This window comes from Pelophylax lessonae, assembly GCF_965119305.1.
Source record: "Pelophylax lessonae genome assembly, chromosome: 11".
NCBI classification, from domain to species: Eukaryota; Metazoa; Chordata; class Amphibia; order Anura; family Ranidae; genus Pelophylax; species Pelophylax lessonae.
In genome coordinates this window covers 97,003,868-97,022,172 of record NC_138778.1, presented here as the reverse complement: position 1 = coordinate 97,022,172, position 18,305 = coordinate 97,003,868, and the positions used below count along the sequence as shown (strand labels likewise).

Genomic DNA, 18,305 nt, shown 5'->3' with positions numbered 1-18,305 from the left:
GCTTACTTTGCAGAGACAGAGCTGTCAGATCCCTGCTCTCCTCTATGGGAGATCGGATGAAAACGGACCACCTGTCCATTTTCTTTCGATCTGATCCTCCAGACAGATGCAAAATAGGGTTTCTATCTGTCTGGATTTCACAGACCACTTTGGATTGGAGAGCAGCGGGTGTCAGCGGAGATGCCACCGCTGACATCCGCTGCTCCGTAGAGGTACATGGAGCGTCCGATCAGGTCGCCTGTCAGTTTTTCAGGGAAAGCCCGCGTGAAAGGGGCCTTACAATCTAAAAGAGAGGGTCTAGTAACATAAAAGGTAATAACTGTGAGGGACGAGAAAATTAAAGGTTAAAAGAGAAAAGTGTTCAGGGAACACCTAAAAGTGGATAGAGTAGGGGATAGAAGAACAGATTGGGGTAGGGAATTCCAAAGGATGGGAGAGGCTGAGGAGAAGTCCTGGAGGTGATCATGGAAGGAGATGACAAGGGAACTAGAGAGAGCAGGAAGTCCTGGGAGGAATGACTTTTCTTTTGGCAGAAAGGGAATCCTAGTTCCTATATTTCCTTTATTTCTTTATTTCCTTTTTGTTCCATTCATTCTTTATTTCCTCTTTTTTTTCCTATATTTGTAAAGGGATTCAAATCTACCATTCGCTTGAAGAACTACCGGCTTCACTGTATCCACCACTTCAAGAAGTGTTTGATATCTGGGGGGAGATTTACTATAAATGGTGCACTCAGAACCTCGGTGCAGCTGTGCATGTTAACCAATCAGCTTATAACTTCAGCTTGTTCAATTAGGCTTTAACAATAAATCCTAGAAGCTGATTGGTTTCTATGCAGAGCTGCACCAGCTTTTGCATCATGCAGTTTTAGTAAATAACCCCCCTGGTCCTCTAGTGGGTGCTGTTGTTCCTCCCTCTGGCCACTACATAGCTAAAGTGACCTGTAGTGATGTAGCTACCATTGGAAGGAACTACAGAGTGCAGCAGAGAACCAGGTATCTGACACTCCTGAAAGTGTCAGATACTGGCGGTGCCCTTACTTCTTCACGGGAATGAAGATTTGACTCTCTGCCCAGTAGATAGGTGAAAATGATACCTCTTTTTTTTTTTTTACAGGCTGCTTGCAACCTATTTTTTTTTTTACAGTAATGTCATTTTAATATATATATATATATATATATATATATATATATATACATTATATTACCGAAAGTATCGGGGCACCTGCCTTTATATGAACTTTAATGGCATCCCAGTCTTAGTCCGTAGGGTTCAATATTGAGTTGGCCCACCCTTTGCAGCTATAACAGCTTCAACTCTTCTGGGAAGGCTGTCCACAAGGTTTAGGAGTGTGTCTATGGAAATGTTTCACCATTCTTCCAGAAGTGCATTTGTGAGGTCAGACGCTGATGTGGACGAGAAGGCCTGGCTCGCAGTCTCTGCTTTAATGCATCCCAAAGGTGTTCTATCGGGTTGACGTCAGGATTCTGTGCAGGCCATTCAAATTCCTCCACCCCAAACTCACTCACCCATGTCTTTATGAACTTTGTTTGTGCACTGGTGTGTAGTCATGTTAGAACACAAAAGGGACCAAAAGGTTCCTACAAAGTTGGGAGCATGAAATTGTCCAAAGTGTCTTGGTATGCTGAAGCCTTAGGAGTTCCCTTCACTGGAACTAAGGGGCCAAGCCCAACCCCTGAAAAACAACCCCTCACCATAATCCCCTCCTCCAGAAAATGATTTGGACCATTGCACAAACCAAGGTCCATAAAGACATGGGTGAGTGAGTTTGGGGTGGAGGAATTTGAATGGCCTGCACAGAATCCTGACGTCAACCCAATAGAACACCTTTGGGATGAATTAGAGTGGAGACTGCGATCCAAGCCTTCTTGTCCACATCAGAGCCTGACACCACAAATGCACTTCTGGAAGAATGGTGTAACATTCCCATAGACACACTCCTAAACCTTGTTGACAGCCTTCCCATAAGAGTTGAAGCTGTTATAGCTGCAAAGGGTAGGCCAACTCAATATTGAACCCTAAGGACTAAGACTGGGATGCCATTAAAGTTCATGTGCGTGTAAAAGCAGGCGTCCCAATACTTTTGGTAATATTGTGTGTGTGTGTGTGTGTGTGTGTGTGTGTGTGTGTGTGTGTGTGTGTGTGTGTGTGTGTGTGTGTGTGTGTATATATATAGTATATACTGTATGGTATTTCAATTAAGCAACTCTTTGCTGCACAGTCATCATCCAGAATTCTGCCAGTTCTAATTTCCTTTCCTTTTTCTTTTTTTTGCTAAATAAGCTGCACACATATAACTCATGAAATATCAAGTTATATAAATAAAGCATTGCTGACAACCCTTTAGATCAGAGTGTTCATTAGACTATGTTAGGATTGCCAGGAAGGAATGAGCAAGGCATGAATATCTAAAGGGATGCTGTGGTAACGTCAATACAATACTGAAAAACCTTTTTCTGTCTGAATTCCAGGAAGATATAGAAAAACACAAATTTGTTGCAGTTATGTATTGAATTTAATGATTTTTGAATGTAACTAGTTTAGGTATTATTATTATATAGGATTTTTTTTGTATAGTGCCGACAGTTTACGCAGCGCTTTACAACTTGAGGGTAGACAATACACTTTACTACAGTATCCATACTAACTCACCCTTACAGAGTGTGGTGTCCCATTGCCAACATCCCAATATTCATGTAAATAGACAGAATCCCCCTAAAGCACAGGTGTCAAACACAAGGCCCGCGGGCCGATTGCAGCCCCCCAGGCCATTTCATGTGGCCCTCGCACCTCTCATGCAGCTGTGGCAGCCCCCTTGTCTCTGCCCCCACCTTTTCTCTGTAGTCGGTAGCAGAGGGAACAGAACTCCGTCTTTGCCCCCCTCCTCCTCAGCAGTCCGCATCATAGAGGAGGGCAGAACTCCTCCTACAGATCCTGCACCTCTCTGTGCAGCCGCAACACCACCTTGTATCTGCCTCCCCTGGTCTCAGCATTCAGCAGACTCTGGAAGCTGACTCCAGCCCTTCTCTGGTTCTTCTCCAGACCCTGCACTTCTTCCCAGATCCACCCTCTGGTAAGGGGGTGCATTTTGATGTAAGGGGGCGTGGGGTGCTCTGGACATCTAATCTTACAGATATAACCGGCCCTTTGAGGGAAACCATAATGCTGATGCGGCCCGTGATGGAAGTGGAGTTTGATACCCCTGCCCTAAAGGATTGTGGGACTTTGAGGCAATGAGAACATGACATGAGTAAAAATATAATGTTTAATAATTTATTTAAAAAACATTGGACATGATAAACGTACATTTAAAAGCAAAAGAGAGGTATCGCAATAATCTTCACATAGAGATATGTAACATAGATAGACTATAACATGACAATTGTTGCATGTATTTCCATTGCACCCAACGCGTTTCAGGAAAACCCTTCGTCAGGAATGTAGATGTAGGAAAATACTACATATCATAGTATTTAGGCCGCATTTTAGAGAGGACATATGACTTCCAGTCATTGACTTTTGTCAAAAACTCAGCTGTTTTTTTGCTCAATATAGGTTGACACTACTACAATGTGATAGCAGACCACAATTTGTTACATCATACCGTATTGATCACCATCTGGGATTTTTTGCACTCCTTCCACCCCCCCCCCCATATTTGCGGGAGGCTTGGGGTTTGTTCCCCTCTTCCTCCTCTCCATATTCAGTGGCCTATTTGATGAGGGATCTCTATAGAGAAAACTGGAACCAGCATCTTCTCCTTTCCCTCTCTCTTCTCTTCCACGTGTCTTCTTCCACTGGATTCCATCTGGTGTGTTTTTCTCTCAATGCAATAATGGATTCTTCTATGTGAAATACTATGATATGTACAAGTATCTTCCTACATCTACACCCCTGACGAAGGATTTTCCTGAAACGCGTTGGATGTGTTGGAAATGCATGCAACAATTGTCATGTTATAGTCTATCTATGTTACACATCTCTATGTGAAGATTATTGTGATACCTCTCTTTTGTTTTTAGATGTACGTTTATCATTTCCAATGTTTTTAAGTGAATTATTAAATATTATATTTTCACTCATGTCATGTTCTCCTTGCCTCAAAGTCCCACAATCCTTTAGGGGGATTCTGTCTATTTACTTTACTACATTAGGAATCAGAGGGCCCTGTCTATTTACTTTACTACAGTAGGAATCAGAGGGCCCTGTCTATTTACTTTACTACAGTAGGAATCAGAGGGCCCTGTCTATTTACTTTACTACAGTAGGAATCAGAGGGCCCTGCTCGTTAGAGCTTACAATCTAAGGTATCCACATCAATGTTGACATGAGGTTCCTGTCATCTATTTCCTGGCTGCACGCAGTTACATATCCTTTGACAGGTAAAACAGTTCTCATATTTGTAATGGAACTGTCTATTCAGCTGCTTGCCAGGAGTTAATCTCTAAGATAGGCATTAGAGGATATCAGAATTCATGACCTGATACTGGGGGCACCTATTAGCAAGTTTACAAGGTGGCTTGTCATCTCCCGCTCACAACAGTTATAATTATCCTAGCTATAAGGAGGATTTGCCCTTTCCACTGACTGCCTTGTTCCCGTTCAAAGTTTTAAACCTGACATGGGCCTTGTCTGATGCTGGAAACAATGCCACCACCACACCATGTATATGCAAAGTATACCAGCTGAGGATAAACCTTGTAACCGCTGGGGCTCCCTCCTATGGAAACCTAAGACTTCACACCCATATGGGGTTTTGAGTTTGTTTACAGTAAAGCCTGGTACATACCAGTTCAACACGGAAAAAAAACTGCCAGCTTCGGTCGGAGCCGCTGTACTAAGGATCTGACGTTAGTACAGCAATCTCCCCTGAAGCTGTTGTGTTCTGACAGGGGGGTTTTCCAGCATACTTGTCCGACAGAAGCCGGCCAATTACCTGCCATTACCACAGGCCCAATGTCGGACGGTTTTTAGTGAAGCGGCCAATGTCATCTAATGTTCGGCCTGTGTGTACTAGACTCAATACTGGCTTTGTATACATTTTATCATGTTAATGAAGTCTACTTTAGTACTTTAAACTGAACACTGGAAGTAAGATTTTCTATCCATTTTCTGTTTGATTAGTTGGTTTCCTCTGAACCATCTCCACACTTACTATATCCTTTTAAGATGTGGTGCCAGATAAATTAGCACATATTTTTTTTATGTGGTCCTAAAAGTGGTTTTAACTTTGTATGTTTTATCTCCCTGGTTCTATAACCAAAGCTTGTGTGTACTTTTGCAGCTGTTGAGTGGCAATATTTAGCCTAAGGCCCTTTTCACACAAGCTGAATCTGAACAGATGCCCCATGCATCTCTATGGGGCATCGGATGTCAGCAGAGACATGTCCGCTGACATCCGATCCGATCCGTCAAATTCGGATGGATGGAAACCCTATTTTCCATCCGTCTGGTGGATCGGATGAGAATGGACAAATGGTCCATTCTCATCCGATTCCCCCATAGAGAAGAATGGGGACCTGACAGCTGAGTCTCCGCACACAGCGCAGAGACACAGTTGCCATCCGCCTGCTCAGCGGGGGATCGGCGAATCGATCCCCCGCTGAGAAAAACGGAGTCCGCCGACGGACTTCCCTGTGTGAAAGGGGCCTAATGTTAACCATTATTCTTTATTTATCTATCTCTGTTTTGCCCAGCTGTATTTCCTATATTATATCCAAGGTAATTCTGTTCCATTGGCCTAGGTGCATATCCTCATATTTTTATTCATATTTATACTTGCGTATAACAGCAATAAAATTAATTCTCCATTTTAAAGTGGTTGTAAGGCTGAAGGTTTTTTTTTTATCTTCATGTATTTTATGCAAGAAGGTAAAAAACCTTCAGTGTGCAGCTCCCCCCTCAGTCCCCTATTACTTACCTAAGCCTGCTCCTGATCAAGCGATGTGGTTAATTTTTAATTAACTGATGAACTTGCAGTGTTCTAATGAGGAAATGCAGGGTTTGCATCCCTTTAGAAGTGATAAACTCTTTAGCAGAGCCAGCCCTACTATGGGTCCCTCTGGGTCCATTGAACCCAGGCAGCACTTGGAGAGAGATGGCAAATTGATTCCCAAGATTTTTTTCCAGCAGTTTTTGGTGTCATCTGTTTGCAATGCGTTACGAGCGACATTTCCCCATCTCATACATTCGCCCGTACTGCAAACTGATGAGTATGAGGAGGCAGAGCGTCTCCTCCAGGGAACATCCCTCACGTGATCGTGGTGTGCGCAATAACGTCAGTGCGCTCCATCCCACACAGGGCAGGCTGGATCTTTGGGGGCGGTGGCCACGGCAGATACAGGAGGACTGAGGACAGACAGCGGGTGTTTGGTGGACTGGTCCGGTGGTGAGTTATTGAAGAAGATAACACTATATATAATATTTTCTAAGTTCTATATTTTGGTGGGCTTGATTTTTTTGTAGGGGGGGGGGGGGATTTCATTCTTGGACCCAGGCAGCACAATGTCTTGGACCAGCCCTGCTCTTTAGGAATATCTCACAAAAAAATGTAATGTGTGCTGCAGAGGATGCCTAAAAGAAGACTTCTGGGAAAATCAGTAAGCCATTCACACAGGCAGAAAATGAAATGGGTGTTCAACTCCAGGTTGCCATATTGCATTTAAGTTTACTGAAAATTACAGCACTATATTTTGAAAAGGAGAAACAAATTTAATAACTTTCAAGTACAATATGGCTTATTTAGCAATTACATATTCTATATTGATATTTGTATTTGCTTGCAAACAGATTGATCCCAAACCTCCTCTTCTGGGGGACCATGCTAATTGAAAAATGAAAGATCAGGAATATGAAATGTTGGGGTAACAAACAAACACTTTAAGGGTAAAAATATCTAGAATGTAGAACCATGTTCAATCCCCTGGGTTCAGACCCATGCTTATAGAAAAAGTATACATATGCAGTAGGGCAATTCACAGCCTTTTTTATATTATAACACATCCCATCCTTTAACCACCTTATTGTTCTCCCTGCATGCTTTTTTTCTACAGGTACATCCTAATAAATATACAACCCCTTTTCTCAAACGTGATATACATGAAATAATCTTATTTTACATAATCAGTTATAGCTTTAAGCACCTTTCTATTTTTGTTGTTACCACATCCTACACGTGTTTGTCATGAATAGACCTTTCTAACCCTCCCTCTTCCGTTTTTAGGAGTATCTATTGATTTTGGCACTTCTTTGTCTTTTGGGTTAGGTTCTTTACTATACATGATAACTGGATCCTCTGGTATTTCATGCTTTAGTGTACAATCCACTTTCTATGTCATCTTTTTTTTTTTTTTTTTTTTTCTTCACTCTTTTCAACTGCCATTGTCGCATCCCAAATTTCAAGTAAATCCATATTCATTTTTTTTTTTTTCTATTTCTTTTGATTGTCATAAACCTTAGCCAAAAATCTATCCTGCAGCTTGTTTTTCATATTTATTAGTGTAGAGTTCTTATTAAAGCCCCGTACACATGAGTGGAAATTCGGCCGGGAATTTTCGTCCGACGACCGATCTGACGATTTTCGGCTTGTTAGTATGATGCTTCTGACAACCGACTCCGACTTTTCGGCCGAAAAAATCCTGGTGTGCATGCTATAAAATTTTTGTTGTCCGTCAAAACACGTCCGATTTTCGTCTCATTAGTACAGATTTCGATGGGGAAAAATCTTATGAGCAAGACTAGGCATGCTCAGAGATGAAAGAACACATAGAAAACAATCCAACACATGACATCACTTCTGAAGTAGAATTCTGTCATGCGGGAAAATTCGTGTCTAGTCTAGAGCACGTTCCAACCAACAGACACCACTCTGGACAAAAGACGGACGACCGGTCGGCGGAAATTCGTTGCGTGTGTACGAGGCTTAACAATTGTCATCTGGCTTAACCGTGTCAAACTGGCGGCCCTCCAGCTGTAGCGGAACTACAAGTCCCACGAGGCATTGCAAGGCTGATAGTTACAAGCATGACTGCCACAGGCAGAGGCATGATGGAACTTGTAGTTCTGCAACAGCTGGAGGGCCGCCAGTTTTGACACCCCCTAGCTGCTTTGAAAAATGCTAATTTTTCTTAGAAATATATGAATTGTTTTCATGCCCTTAAAACAACAATTGGGTTACTCCTTTAATTATTGTTTAACTCCAAATCTAAAAATTGTAGATCACTGCTCCCATAAATATATGTAATATAAATTTCCCAATTGTTGGCATTTCAATTCTCTGATTTTTTCCATCCCCTTTTCAATAAAAAAAAAAAAATCAATTGCCAATTTAAGGTCTCCAATACATAAAGTGACTCTGTCCTGAGAGAAGTGTGGGGGCTGCCTGCCATTGCTAGTTGCCTGGCTGTGTCTTTTAGTAACTTCAGCATCGGTATGACAACCAGGGAACCAAGGTTCCAAAAGGGCAATGGCAGCCTCTATTATCGCTCATGTCAGAGTCCTTTTAAGTGAAGGGTGCACAACTTTAAATTCATGTTCCCTAAGGTGCCATAAATGTTTTAGCCATACCTGGTGTAAACTTTGCTCTTCTGGCATTTCCCTTCAAAAATAACCCCCTCCATTCCAAAAATACTTGTGAGCAGTGGCGGCCCATCCATTTTGGGTGCAGGGGCACCACCCCCCTATCCATGCGTCCAGCCCCCTAATCTACATGCAGGGCGCCGGACGCATGGATTCCAATGGGGTTTTTTTTAAGCCCGTGATTAGAGCCAGAGGCTCTGCGCCCTGAGCCCCCCCCCCCCCGGTTTGTGACAATAGCGAATGAATATTCGCTATTATCACACTGATTCTCCTCCCAGCCAATCAGGAAGCAGGTCCTGAGACCCATTTCATGATTGGCCGAAAGGAGAAGCCATGCTCTTGGCCCGAGGAGGGAGGAGCCGCCGCTGTTGCCGGGGGAAGCCGCCGCCGCTGCCTGCCCGCCACTGTCTGCCCGCCACGTCAGTCCAGGGTGAGTGAGCCTGGGGCGGTGGTATGGTGTGCGGGCTGGAGCTGGTGTGGTCGGGGGTGGTGGAATGGTGTGCGGGCTGGAGCTGGTGTGGTCGGGGGGGTATGGTGTGGTGCGTCTGCTGCAACCCCCCCCCCAGCCCATGGAGAACCAGCCACCACTGGTTGTAAATTAACATGTATATTGGATAGATACCTCTATCTAAAAATGTTTCATCCTCAGAAAAAAAAAAGTATAGTTTTTACCAGTTTATTATCTAGGACTATTATTACATACAGAAATACTATATTGCGGTTACTGCGGTTTATATACCAATGTAGCAGAGCCTCAACTTAGTAAATAAGGTTAAAGTATATGTAAACCCTCACCTTGTAAACAACCCATTCAGTTTAAATTATAAATGAAAGAAAAATCATTTGTGTATACTCATAAAAAACATTATGATTACCCTTTTTTCCAGTTTTATAAGTGATCACATACCCTCTAAACTCATTATGCAGCTGAGAACAGAGAGCTGGAGAAGGAAAAACAGCAGCACACTGATCTTCCTAATGAATGGCTGTGCAGGGGGAGTGTGTCAGGACAAGTCTGATCATTGAAGGGGTTCTCAGCACAAGTAGAAAACTGACCATGCCTGTTGTGGTCAGTTTTTAATAGGAAAGCTCAGTAACTGTCAGGAACACCAGGGATTTCACACAAAGGAAGCAATAAAAATAGAACAGGATACTTTTTCATACAAGTACATGGTATAGCAGGCACATTTTAGGAATATAAAATGTTGACTTTACATATTTGTTAGGCTGTGTTCACTTTAAAAACCAAGTTACGTGCAAGAGAATTTTTAAAATGTAGGAATTTTATTTGCACACCTTCACCCCCTTCACTAAGAAAAGTGAATATGCTCTCTTTTTTGAGAAAATTAACTCTAATGCGTTTTACCAAATTGCCTGTCAAAACAACCCAGTATTAGAGTGGGGCAAGGAGTATTGAAAGATGCTCTTCTTCACACCAGTCATTTTAATGATAGAGTAACTTTAAAATTCTTTGAGTGAGGGAGGATGCAGCGTGGTGCGGCCACAGTAACTCACACACAGTCCAGTTGCAATAGAAAAAACTTATTGTAGTCAGAATATAACAATTCACATCAAGCCCGGGAGAAGGCAGCGGACGCGTGAACAATAATATAAAACTATGGAAATCAGCGCAACCAATAATAAAACCTAACTAATAAGAGAGGCAGCAACCACTAATTATGCTTTCACTGCATACAATAGGTAAAAAATCAAAATGACAACAGTGCTGCGCCAAAATACAAAATATGCAATAAATGAAATAATATAGATGCTAATGATGAATAAATAAAAAAAATCAACTAAAAAATTCATATAACAAACCGTGCAATATCAAAAAAGTTCATAAGGTGCAAAATAAACAAAATATATAATATGCAATAAGTGAACTAATATAAATGCAGATGGTGAATTAATAAAATCAGCTAAGAAAATGCATATCATTAAATGTGTATTATCAAAAAAAAAAAGTCCATAAAATGCAAAATAAGCAAATTGTGCAAAAGGGGCAAAACCAAGGTGCTTTCCGAGCTAGACAAGTAAAATGCTTGTGCTATCCTCCACCAGAAAAAATGGCCGCTCACCTCCCGTTCTGAACCCTGTTTTACCAGCGGGTCAGAACCAGCAATTCCCCACAGGGGATGAAAGTGATCCATATCCTTAAACTGAGGGAAGCCAAAGACAGATCTCTTTTCTTATGCTCTCTAATTCCTTGGTGTGGATGTAGGGAAAATAATAACAAGATCTAGTGCTTTCCGTTTATAAAATTTATTGACCAAAGTATAACAGAAATGCACCTAAATAAAAAGCACATGAGCTGTGTGGGCTGGAATAGCGAAAAGAGACTGGGTGTCCGTGAGGTGCATCGGATGTAAGGCTCCGCCCCCTATACGCATTGCGTCACACTTTGACTTCTTCAGCTGATCTGACAGTGTTTGTTATGTCAGAACCCAAGTGGGGAGGTTTCCAGGAGCAGAGCCCTAGTCTTTCCCTACTTGTCTAGAACCTTTCCCTGCCGCTATTACTGTCCCTGACAGAAAAAGTGACCTGTCCCTACACTAGCCACACACTAAATGCGCACCAAACTCGGAAGCCAGGGTCTTAAATAGACTCTCCTTGACCCAAGATGGCTGCCAGAGTCACACGGGCTGTCAGCATCCAAATGGATCATTACACCACTGACTTAGGAAACCACAGAGGAACCATTGTACTATATACGTGGATAAACAGCATTGTCACCCTAGAGCAGAAAGTGTGTTACGACTACAGAATTAAGAGAATATAAAATTAGAAACATTTTTAAAAGGTTAAAAACTACACAGCTGTCCTGCATAAGCCCACGGATGCAGAGTGCTTACTTGGTTCTGCTGAATATAATATGCATTTAGCAACATTAAACATAAAACAGAGCATGTATATCTCATCTGCGCAAAGGTGCTAAGGTATGGAGCCCTATAAATATCTTCTTCCTATCAGTATAGTTACATAGTTAGTCTGGCTGAAAAAAGGCACAAGCCCATCTAGTTCGACCAATAAAAGGGGAAAAAAATTAAAAAATCAAAAGAAATACACTCCATGTGAGCTAGCTCCTTGATCCCCTGACTTCACTGGAGTGATCCCCCTTCCTGGGTCAGACCCTTTGGCAGGTCCCTCAGTACTGTCAGACACTGTTTTTCCTCTGCCAGCAGCTCCACCGTCAGTTACATTGGATCCTCTGCAGCTCAGCTCCACACCTGGTACACTAGGCCGACCGCCTAAGACCACCTTTCTCACACTCTGCAGAAGGAGAGACAGCCGTCCACCTCCTCCTGGGACTCTGCTTCCCGCCAAAGACGCCCTGTCACATGTCCCCTCCGCTTTTATGAGCAATCCCAGGATGCATTGCAAGAATGCCCTCCCACTGGGACTGCCATAAAAGCTAATGTGTCACTGGCTGGGTTTCCTCCACTGTCCAACAAGCTCCCTCATTGGATACACTGCTTCATTGGAGGACACTCCCTCAGACCCAGTGAATCACACCTGGAAACATGTGACAGGCAACCTAATAGATCAGGCTCCCCTGATAAGCAGAAGGAGCATTGATGCATTTACCTAGCACCTACCTAACTAGGAGGGTGCTACACATGGAAAGCCTTATTTGCTTAAGAGAGCAGTGTAATCTGTTATAAAGCTGTAAAATAAAAATCAGTAATAACTGTTTTACATTATGACCTTGCATAATGATGCCTGGTTTTTGTACTGTATTACTTAAAACATAAGCATTAGCCGTTTTCTTACTACTTTCAGGTTAAACGTTCTTCCTGTTGTGGAGTGTGCATGCCCATCCGCAATGCTATTCCAAATGGAATTATTTTTTCTTTTGAATATCTTTTTTTGCAATTTGTTTATGAGGCACTTCTGGTCTGGCTGCCTAGGCCATTTTGTCACAAGGCGATTCCCATGGACTCCTGGGATATCAGGTTCATCTATCCCAGGAGTCCATGGGAATTGCCTAATACTGAAACAGTATTGGCAGTGGCATTACTGCGTAGCTGGGAGATCAACAAGTGCATGCTGGGTAGCCAGCTGCACTGAATCCCCAAAAAAAAGACAAGCGGGCTTTAGATGCCTACAACCGCAATGGGCCCTGCCTGCTTCTGAGATCAAGTTAGGTTTTAATGATTTAAAACAAACAAGAAGGAACACATTATTGACAGTATCCAAATGTTAAAATAGAAGCGGTAACAATGCCGGGGGAGCATTTAGAAAAAGAATTGAATTTGGGGTCTGGAACTCTGCTTTAAAGTTATTGTAAAGTCTCATTTTTATTTTTAATAACAAACATGTTATACTTACCTCCTTTGTGCAGTTGGTTTTGCACAGAGCAGCCCGGATCCTCCTCTTCCCGGGTCCCTCGTTGCTTCTCCTGGCCCCTCCCTCCTGTTGAGTGCCCTCACAGCAAGTAGCTTGCTATGGGGGCACCCGAGCTGCAGTCCCGTGTGGCCATTCAGACATGGAGCTGCACTTCGGCCCCGCCTTCTCTCTCTCCTGCTTGGCTAACTGACTTTGATTGACAGCTGTGAAAGCCAATGGCGCAGCGGCTGTGTCTCAGCCAATCAGGAGAGAGAGTTCCGGACGGCCAAGGGACTAAAATTTTAAAATAGTGGTTATTTATTAACTCAATACTGTTTTTTTTTTTTATATTTGGCAGGGATTTTGTAAAATGTGCTGATAATAATGATTTTAGTGTATTTTTTAGCAAAAATATTGATTTGATAAGCATTAGCCCAAATATCATTGTGCCCTAACAATCAGTAGCACCTACTTTGTATTCTACTGGTCATGTGCTTTCAGAAAATATATGGTTTTGGGGGGTCTTTAACAAACTCTGAAAGCTGTAAGAGGAAAAATATAACAGCAGAGAAAAAATTGAAAAAATGGCCTGGCAGCTAAGTTTAAAAGTGAAGCACAGGGCCCGGCAGTGAAAGGGTTAATAATCAAGGGTTGACCAGCTCTTAACTGGGTGGTCAGTTGATGCAGTGAGTGTGTGGATTGAACGATTGCAAAGTATGGTTTGAAGATATCCTGTGGTGCCGTGATGTAAAGTGGTCTAAGTACTGCTGATCTTTGTTTTTGTTTTAGCTATGACATCATCTGTACAAAGCGTTTCTGCTTTTACTCAAGTAGTATGAATGGCAAAGCTTTCAGTGTTGAATGACTGGTTCTATTTAGCAAATTACAGGATAAAAAAACACTGCTCGAAAAAATTAAAGGAACACTTTTTAATCAGAGTATAGCATCAAGTCAATTAAACTCCTGGGATATTGATCTGATCAGTTAAGTACCAGAGGGGGTTGTTAATCAGTTTCAGTTGCTTTGGTGTTAATTAACAACAGGGGCACTAGATGGGCAACAATCCAAAACAGAATGGTATTACAGGTGGAGGCCACTGAAATGTTTCCCCTACCTTTCTGACTGTTTTACACTGGTTTATCATTTGGCTAGGGTCAGTGTCACTTCTTGTAGCATGAGGCGATACCTGGACCCCGTAGGGCAGGGGTGTCAACCTCAATTTAATCGAGGGCCGCATCAGCATTATTATTGCCCTCAAAAGGGCCAGTAAGGCTAGATGTCCAGAGCACCCCTACCCTTACATAAGACGTCAAGAGCCTCCCCACCATCAGAAATTGAGTCCTCCACCCTCCCTTACATCACCGTGCACCCCCTTATCTTGTGCTGCTGCTGGGAAGAAGCTGTAGGCATTGTGAAAAGCAAAAAGTACAGGGTCTGGAGGAGGACTAGAAGTAGGCTGGAGCTCTCCTGCAGCTGCAAGAGAGATGCAAGGGCCACATGAAATGGCCTTGAGGGCCTGATTCGGCCAGCGGGCCTTGTGTTTGACACCTGTGCCGTAGGGGTTGCACAGGCAGTCCAACTCCTCCAGGATGGCACATCAATACCTGCCATTGCCAGACGGTTTGCTGTGTCTCCCAGCACAGTCTCAAGAGCATGGAGGAGATTCCATGAGGCAGGCAGGTAATCTAGGAGAGCCGGTAAGAAAGTCCGTAACCCATCAGCAGGACCTGTATCTGCTCCTTTGTGCAAGGAGGAACAGGATGAGCACTGCCAGAGCCCTACAAAATGACGTCCAGCAGGCCACTGGTGTGAATGTCTCTGACCAAACAATCAGAAACAAACTTCATGAGGGTGGCCTGAGGGCCCAACATCCTCTAGCGGCCCTGTGCTCACTGCACGTCACCGTGGAGCTCGATTGGCATTTGCCATTGAACACCAGAATTGGTAGGTCCACCACTGGCGCCCTGTGCTTTTTACAGATGAGAGCAGATTCACCCTTGAACACATGTGACAGGCCTGAAAGGGTTTGGAGAAGCTGTGGAGAACATTATCCTGCCTGTAAATCTGTTCAGCATGAGTGGTACGATGGTAGGTCAGTGATGGTCTGGGGAGGCATATCCATGGAGGGACACAGACCTCTACAGGCTAGACCAGTGATGGCGAACATTGGCACCCCAGATGTTTTAGAACTACATTTCCCATGATGCAGTGTAGTTGAGCATCATGGGAAATGTAGTTCCAAAACATCTGGGGTGCCAAGGTTCGCTATCACTGGGCTAGACAATGGCACCCTGACTGCCATTAGATATTGGGATTAAAATCTTTGAACCTATTGTCAGATCCTATGCTGGTACAGTGGGTCCTGGGTTCCTCCTGGTGCACGACAATGCCCAGCCTCATGTAGTGAGAGTATGCAGCCAGTTCCTGGAGGATGAAGGAATTGATACCATTGAATGGACCCCACGCTCACCTGACCTAAATCCGATAGAACACCTCTGGGACATTATGTTTCAGTCCATCTGACACTGCCAGGTTGAAACTCAGTCTGTTCAGGAGGTCAGTGATGCCCTGGTCTAGATCTGGGAGGAAATACCCCAGGACATCTGTCGTCTCATCAGGAGCATGCCCCGATGTTGTCAGGCATGCATACCAGCACGTGGGGCCATGCAAACTACTGAGTACTATTTTGAGTTGCTGCAATTAAATTTCAGCAAAATGGACTAGCCTGCTGCATCATTTTTTCACTTTGATTTTTTGGGTGTCTTTCAATTCAGCCCTCTGTAGATTGATCATTTTCATTTCTATCAAACAATGTGGCATCATTTCGTTCCTAACACATTACCCAATCCATATGAGTATATATAAATACAGCATGATATTTTTCCCCATTGAGATCTGATGTGTTTTCAAAGTGTTCCTTTAATTTTTTTTTGAGCAGTGTATAAACAAATGTGTGATTTCTGTATAGTTTTTTAGTATTTAACCCAGCACTCAGTGCTACTCTATTGTTACTCTAAAGGCTATCTTTGAGGCTTTCTTTTGACGTACAGAACATTGCTAAGTCAAAGCTGCATGACCTGACATTGTGTTTCCTTTCATCATCCACAGGGCATGAAGCCAGACAGCTTCTACAAAGTTAAAGTTCCTGAGCTCAAGGAGATCATTGAGGGCTGTATACGTATGAACAAAAATGAAAGGTAAAATAACCTCAAGCAGAGTGCTTACTTGTATAATCTGTAGAGAGGACAATAGTTGCTCCTAGATGGAAGAGGGATAGGGATGCTTGGTGCAAATAAAGTTTAAGCTCCTGTACCGGATTTAGCAAATATTTACATTTATACAATGTTACGGCAAGAACGTGTGTATGCTTTCTATCCATTTAAATATACTTTAATGGCCTTTAAACCCTGGATTGTCATCCTGTTTGTTATCAGTTTCATGTTTTAATAAACCCAAGCACATTGAGCTTTACCCATGTTCCTTTTAGAAAAATGTATTTCATGCAGGGCAGGATTTGTAGGGCTTTAGCATAAATGGCAGAAGAACTGCTAGAAGCTTGGAGATAGCCTTTTTTGCTGTATCTACAGTGCCTTAAAAAAGTATTCAAACCCTTTGAAATTTTCCATATTTTGTCATGTTACAACCAAAAACTTAAATGTATTTTATTGGGATTTTATGTGATAGACCAACACAAAGTGGCACATAATTGTGAAGTGAAAAGAAAATGATAAATGGTTTTTAAAGTGTTTTACAAATAAATATCTGAAAAGTGTGGCGTGCATTTGTATTCAGCACCCTTTACTCTGATACCCCTAACTACAATATTGTGGAACCAATTGCCTTCAAAAGTCACCTAATTAGTAAATAGAGCCCAACTGTGTGTAATTTAGTCTCAGTATAAATACAGCTGTTCTGTGAAGCCCTGTGAGGTTTGTTAAAGAACCTTAATGAACAAACAGCATCATGAAGTCCAACAAACACACCAGACAGGTCAGGAATAAAGTTGTCGCAAAGTTTAAAGCGGGGTTAGGTTATACAAATGTAGCACCCTCCTAGAGAGGTGCTAGGAGAGAGTATAGTTTTTGGGTCTTTCTGCTTACCAGAGAAATTGCCAGGTAAATTTAGATTTCTCTTTGCCTACCAGAGAGCAGGATCCATTGGTAGGGTCTGCTCATGGTGCTTAAGTGCAGCTCAGCTTGTCTGAAATGTTCCACACTGGTCAAATAGAGAGGCATATTGGACAGTGGGAGGAAACCTGACAAGTGAGGGCACAGGCATTGTTACAGTGCTGGGGAATGGCAGAGGAAAGTGCCTTGGTGCATGCTGGGTGACTGTATAAATCCCAAGGGCACATGTGCTTCGGCTGAAGAGCAGGGTCCCGGAGGGAGGGGGCGGCTGCCCCTCCTCTGTAGAAGCTGCCATGTGGCCTAGGGTAGTCGACCTGAGGGCCTGAAAGTCAGATAGGAGCTGGACCCAGACCAAAGGTCCTGCAGAGCTGACTTGAAGGGAGACAATAGAAAGGATCTGATTCTGCCTTCAGTGAGTACAGATCTGTGTCATGTGAGGGCCATCACTTCAGTGGAAGAGTCAGTGGACAGGTGTCAGTCAAGGAGATTCTAGAGAGTGTGTTGAGGATAAAGTAGTTGCATCAAGTCTGGTGCTGTAGAGAGAGCAAGACCTAATTCTTCCATACAAGCAGCAGTATGGTTAAAGCAGTTTCTCTGCTTCCACAAAAAACCTGGTGAGACTTGTCCTTATCTACTGTGAATAGTTCAGGATGGAGTATCCCACTATTCCCTTCTTCCATCCAAGTTCCACAATAAATATAAATCCAAATACCTTGGACTGTTTATTGAGTAACAAGCAAACGGGAGTAAGGATGGATGTGTGAAAAATCCCCTAGTGACTGTCTACAAGGGAACCAGAGGGAGGCCCAAGAAATCAAAACACAGCAAGCCCTACGGGGACAGTGCTACATTTGGGGGCATCTTCCAGGATTTTCCTCTTGAGTTACAGCAGTAGTTGCTATGGGCAATGACCGAATATATAACCAAGAAAAGCTATGCCTTCTTATGTAAAGTGCTGGAGTGTCAGCAAAGAAATTATGTGCTGTACTGTGGAAGAATGTAAGGTCTGCTTTACAGTGATCAGTGCAAGTGTGCTTTCAAGTTATGGCCAAGAACGCAGTAACCAGGGACGTGGGGATCGGCGTGTCAGGGGTTGTGTCAGTACAAGTGCTGTAGAAGGAAATGTCTCCCGTGCAGTCGGTAACAGCAGGACAGTTTTCAGCACCAGTGGGGGAGTTCGGTTGACATGTAAATGAAAAGGTGTAACTAGAGCTAAAGTAAAGACAGAAGAGGCAAATGTATGTGTCTGTG

At 43.0% G+C, this 18,305-nt stretch overlaps 1 protein-coding gene and 1 long non-coding RNA gene across 3 annotated transcripts in view; one reads left to right on the top strand and one right to left on the bottom strand.

Moving 5' to 3' along the window:
- LOC309566786 overlaps positions 1-18,305 on the bottom strand; it is a 1,174,540-nt gene that overhangs the window by 752,301 nt on the left and 403,934 nt on the right. The window lies entirely within an intron of this gene.
- The window catches only part of WNK4 (WNK lysine deficient protein kinase 4), a 374,343-nt gene that overhangs the window by 257,273 nt on the left and 98,765 nt on the right, over positions 1-18,305 (top strand). For both annotated transcript variants that reach the window (XM_082272080.1, XM_082272079.1), the window contains exon 5: positions 16,036-16,124. In XM_082272080.1, coding sequence (XP_082128206.1) covers positions 16,036-16,124 — 89 coding nt within the window. The remainder of the gene's footprint in view (positions 1-16,035; positions 16,125-18,305) is intronic.